This window comes from Papaver somniferum, chromosome 9, assembly GCF_003573695.1.
Source record: "Papaver somniferum cultivar HN1 chromosome 9, ASM357369v1, whole genome shotgun sequence".
NCBI lineage: Eukaryota > Viridiplantae > Streptophyta > Magnoliopsida > Ranunculales > Papaveraceae > Papaver > Papaver somniferum.
This window is the reverse complement of record NC_039366.1, coordinates 102,946,397-102,951,055: the sequence shown is the minus strand read 5'-3', so window position 1 is coordinate 102,951,055 and position 4,659 is coordinate 102,946,397. Positions and strand designations below refer to the sequence as shown.

Below are 4,659 nucleotides of genomic sequence, written 5' to 3'. Positions count from 1 at the left end.
TCAAAAATAGAAAAGAAATGGAAAAAATGAAACAGAAATCATTCTAATACTGCACCGACTATAATCGGAAGTCTGGGTAATATTTTGGCTTCGGATTGAAATCGGAGGATAAAAATGTTATCATATCCTCCGAATATATAAGGGTAATTTTGTCATTACGAGTTACGCGAGATAAAGGCTGGCTACATTTTCCCTTTGGGTGATCTTTTTTATTTTATTGTTGGCCCCTAAATCCTTTTGAGGCCCCCTAAAGACGCGAGGCTGAAAACCTCTATTGCATCCGACACTTTCTTTCTCAACATGTTGTACTTCTTAAATGAAGGAAACAAGAATAAATTTTCTTCTCATACAAGAAAAGGAAAACGTTTTAATGAGCAACCCTTTGTTTTCTATCTTTTTGGTTACCAAGTAGTTGAAGCATTTAATTCAGTGGGTCTAGCTCATAGTATATTGTCTAAGCCCATATTCTTCTCTTCCTCAGAAACTTGGGGCAAATCTCTAATTTCTTACTTGACCCACAATTAAAATTATGGAATTTTATTCTAATCTTAATCTAAACAAGAAACAGAATAATATTATTGTTATTTAAAATAGTTTGATTACCCCAAATAAGAAGCTGTCTCTCTCTTAAATTATCAAAATCAGTTTCCTTCCTTTCTCTGCTATCGTTTTCTTCTTCTCCATTATTATTCTTCTGTTTTCGGTTTTCTTCTTCTCTGTGTGCTTCCATTCCCTCCTAAGTTTTTCACGTGATTTTTTTTTTAATCCCATTACACCCTTTACCCAATCCCTGGTTTGTCTGGTTCTCTCGCTATCTCACTGTGCTCTGTTTCCGGGAAAGTTCTAGAAACAAAGGTATAATTCTACTGTTAATCTTTTCCATACCTTTTAATTTCTGGGTATCTAAGGAGTATTGTTTCTTATACACTATTTCCTTCCTGTTGAGGGTTCTTAAGAGTTTTGGTATTTCCTCTTTCTCTTGTTAATTAAGTCTAAAACAATTTGTTTTTGCTATATCCGGGTTGGTATTAAGTTTCGGATTGTAGATACTTTACCTTTAGTAGGTCAATTTATTTGTTTCTGAAATGTTTTAGTAGGTCAATTTTTACTACTTTTGTTCATCTGTTTTCAATTAGTTACCCAAATTTTGGATTTGGGTTCTAATTATGTCGCTTGTTTGTTGTAGATTGATATCAGTAATCTTGATAGCGAAAGAAAATGGATGTAATTTCTTTAAGAGATTCTGTCACTTCAAGGTGGGATTATCTGTTGGCTGTTTCTATGTTGGCTGGCATCATCATGTGCAAGATTGTAAGTAAACTATGCATTCTTTAGCATACTACATTACAGTTTTGATTACTTGCGTACATGAACTAGATTATTTGTGCTCTTGGGGTTTTCATAGCTACACATGGGTACAATAGCTTGAAACCGCGGAAAATTTCTTTATTGGGGCTCAATCCTAAGCATTGTTTAGAATATTGTGGGGAATGCTAAGAACATGTCAGTTTAACCCCAACACAATTTGATGCTTATTTTATCATACATTATCCAGCTGTTGTGAGTTTTAGTTCATGAAATTCTTTCTTGTGAAAAAATCGGTTGAATGAAATGCTGTAGACATTATGGTTGAAGATTGGAACTATTATTTCTCCTTGCAGATGCAACATCACCTCTAGTTTTAATGTTCTTTCAACTTACTGAGAACAAACAATTATGGATTTATGGTTGTTATCTTTTTGTGATGGAAAACTAACCAAGATTGTTACCTAATACGCTCCCAAATTGCAGTTGAGGATTAGTAATTTTGCTGGAAATGTTTTTCATATTGTTAGTTAAAAACAACACCTGTACTTCCTTTGGTTGTTTGATGTGGCTAGAACCAGTATTTGACAGTCCAGTATTGTTGTACTTTAGTTGAAACAACTATGCAAGCAATTCCCTATAGTCCCTGGTTTGATTGCTGAGATCATAATCATTCTTTTTTGAAGGTATATGAGGTTACGGGTTTGGTTAGCTTATTACTGTTTAAAGGTTATAGCGGTCTAAGCAAAGCACATAAGATTGAATGGAAGAACAGGTAATATTTCTCTTATGAACCCAGTCAATGCATTTATTCTCAACAGCCCAGTCACTAAACTCTTTCAAATAAACTATGATGTTTATACTTTATGGCACGCAGGGGTTTCTCTACATTCCATGCGTTTGTCGTTACCATTGCTGCTTTCTATCTTGTGCTCTTTTCGGATCTCTTTGTTGATGGTTCTTCTGATGTGTCAATTGTGAAGAGAAATTCTACTCTATCTAACACCATACTCGGGGTATGTACTATCTTTCATAGAGAAACCTTCTTTATTCAAATTCTTACTTGTTTAATGGAGTTCTTGTATGTTATCTGCGAGTCTTTAGCTTTACTGTCATGTGTATCCTTTTAGTTATTTGAGTAACCCTAGTCATCCACCTTAAAGTACAGGACAGGGTTTCGCGGTTGACTACTGTATAATGGTTAAATTTAGTTTTCGAAATAAGGTTTGTGTTAATCAGTTCTCAAGTGTAAAGTTGGATTGCTACCTCTGCTTTCCCTCTGCGTCATTTCTCGTTTCTGTTTCTGTACATGATTATGATTATGAATTATGTCCATGGATCATGAGACTGATGCAAAAGAGAGTAGGAAACCTGGCCTTAACGTATCCTGAACTTCCATAAAGTTATCTTGTAGAGTCTAGTCTGGTTTCACTTGTTTGGATGCTGACTACCTTTCATACAGATCTCGATCGGATACTTCGTCACGGACTTATCGATGATCCTCTGGCTCTTTCCAGCTTTAGGTGGTTTGGAGTACGTAAGTATACAAGCACCTCTATTTTCATTATAATAAAAATCATATTTCCCGAACTCCACAAAGCTGAACTAACCCAAGTTCACTTGGGCAATGGATTTGGCTTGATAATGTTCTAACTTGGCCGTTTAGGCTAAGTTATGACTCGCTGGTCATTTTTTTCTACAGTTGTCTCACAATTCTCTTGCTTAGGTTCTGCATCATGGACTCTCCATGTTTTCCATCCTTCTCTCACTTATAAGTGGCGAAGGACAAATATACATATTGATGGTTCTATTTTCAGAATGCACAACTCCATTGGTCAATTTAAGATGGTAAATATTAATAACCTAACCTTGTATATTTCACTTTTACCGTTTTACGAAGATTATGTTCACCAACTTATTGTTGCCTTATCAACCAATTATGTCAGGTACTTGGACTTGGCTGGACAAAAGGGCTCTAAACTCTACATGTTTAATGGCATTGCTATGTTCCTGTCTTGGCTGGTACTCTTTACCCTCTTAGGAAACACTACATGTTTTTAATGCGATTATTCTGAACAAAGTTAACAAAATGTTTTTCTAATTGCATATAAAATCTTAACTTTAAGTTCTATTATTGAAGTTGGTGGGTGTTCCTTCACATTGCTTTACATTTTCTTTCTTTCTCATTTTGACGGATGCAAGTATATGCAGCCTTTGAAGTTTTTAACCTCAGTTTTCAGTTATCATAAAGATCTTTGTAGTGGCATGATCGATATTTGACTCGAGCAAGTTGTTATGACATCAGGTTGGAAGGATCTTTCTGTTCATCTATCTCTTCGTCCACATGTTTCTCCATTTTGACGAGGTAAATATTTAGAAGTTGTAGAGTACATTCTTCAAAGTAAAGCTCTGCAATCTTATAAAATGATTAAAGTTAGACCAGGAATGCATTTTAGTGACATTTATATACATGTATAAACTGCAAAGCAACATCTAGATATATACGATTTTGTAATGTTTGCCTGATTGAACTGAACCAGTCTGGCATTTACCACTTAAAGTCATTTGAGTCAGTCCTTTAAGATATGATGCATCTGTAACCTACCTTTTTCTCCCTCTCAACCAGGCAGTTTCTTATGTGAACTAGATCATATAGCTCTGATTTTTTATTTTGATCTGCCTATTCATATCTGACATCTGAATAAGCTGATCTGGGGTAGCCTTAGATGAATGCATATATAGCCCAACACGGGTTGGCTGCTCACTCTCTCCAACCCATGGTGCAAATAACAATAATTTGCAGATGCATGTATTTATCTTTGGTTTGATGATGTTTTTTTGACAGGTAAAAGAGATTTTTCCATTGGGCTTCTACAGCTTGTTTGCGGTTCCACCAGTTTTGTCAGTGATGAACGCTTATTGGTTTTGGAAAATCCTTAAAGGCTTGATCAAGACTTTATCAAAAGCAAGACACAGTCACAGTCAGTGAGAACATCTTCATCCACCAAAGCATGTTAAGCCCCTCCCTCCCTATACGTAAAATATTTAGGTCCTTAGCAACAAATGCAAAAAACTTTAGGTTCAACAAATGGAATGAAGGGGTGTTTCTTTAGTCTCAGTTGTCTATTCTCGTAGTTTAATGTTTATTTTCCACTCACTGTATGATCCATTCCAGTATCATTGAAAATTTGGTTCTGGTTCAAATAGTAATTCATTACCCTGGATATTGGCTTTCAAAATACTTTTGTCAAATATGCGATGTCAACAAAAATGAAAAATCAGAAAGATTTAGAATTGACTTGTGTAGACAGGCAGACGTGGTTGCCACAAATCAAAAAGTGTTTGTTTAGTGTT

The 4,659-nt window shown here is 35.3% G+C and overlaps 1 protein-coding gene across 2 annotated transcripts; it reads left to right on the top strand.

The window, feature by feature from the left end:
• The first annotated feature begins 541 nt into the window (after positions 1–541).
• On the top strand, positions 542–4,659 carry LOC113309369 (transmembrane protein 56-like). Of its 2 annotated transcripts, none has more exons than XM_026557785.1 (9): positions 542–855; positions 1,187–1,311; positions 1,992–2,080; positions 2,183–2,321; positions 2,768–2,842; positions 3,032–3,153; positions 3,252–3,327; positions 3,611–3,670; positions 4,151–4,654. In XM_026557785.1, the coding sequence occupies exons 2-9, from the start codon at positions 1,219–1,221 to the stop codon at positions 4,292–4,294; spliced, it is 798 nt and encodes a 265-aa protein (XP_026413570.1). In that variant the 5' UTR covers positions 542–855; positions 1,187–1,218; the 3' UTR covers positions 4,295–4,654. The 2 variants fall into 2 exon arrangements, with proteins under 2 accessions (XP_026413570.1, XP_026413571.1); XM_026557786.1 differs by lacking the exon at positions 542–855 and adding an exon at positions 868–963 and having other exon boundaries at positions 4,151–4,659.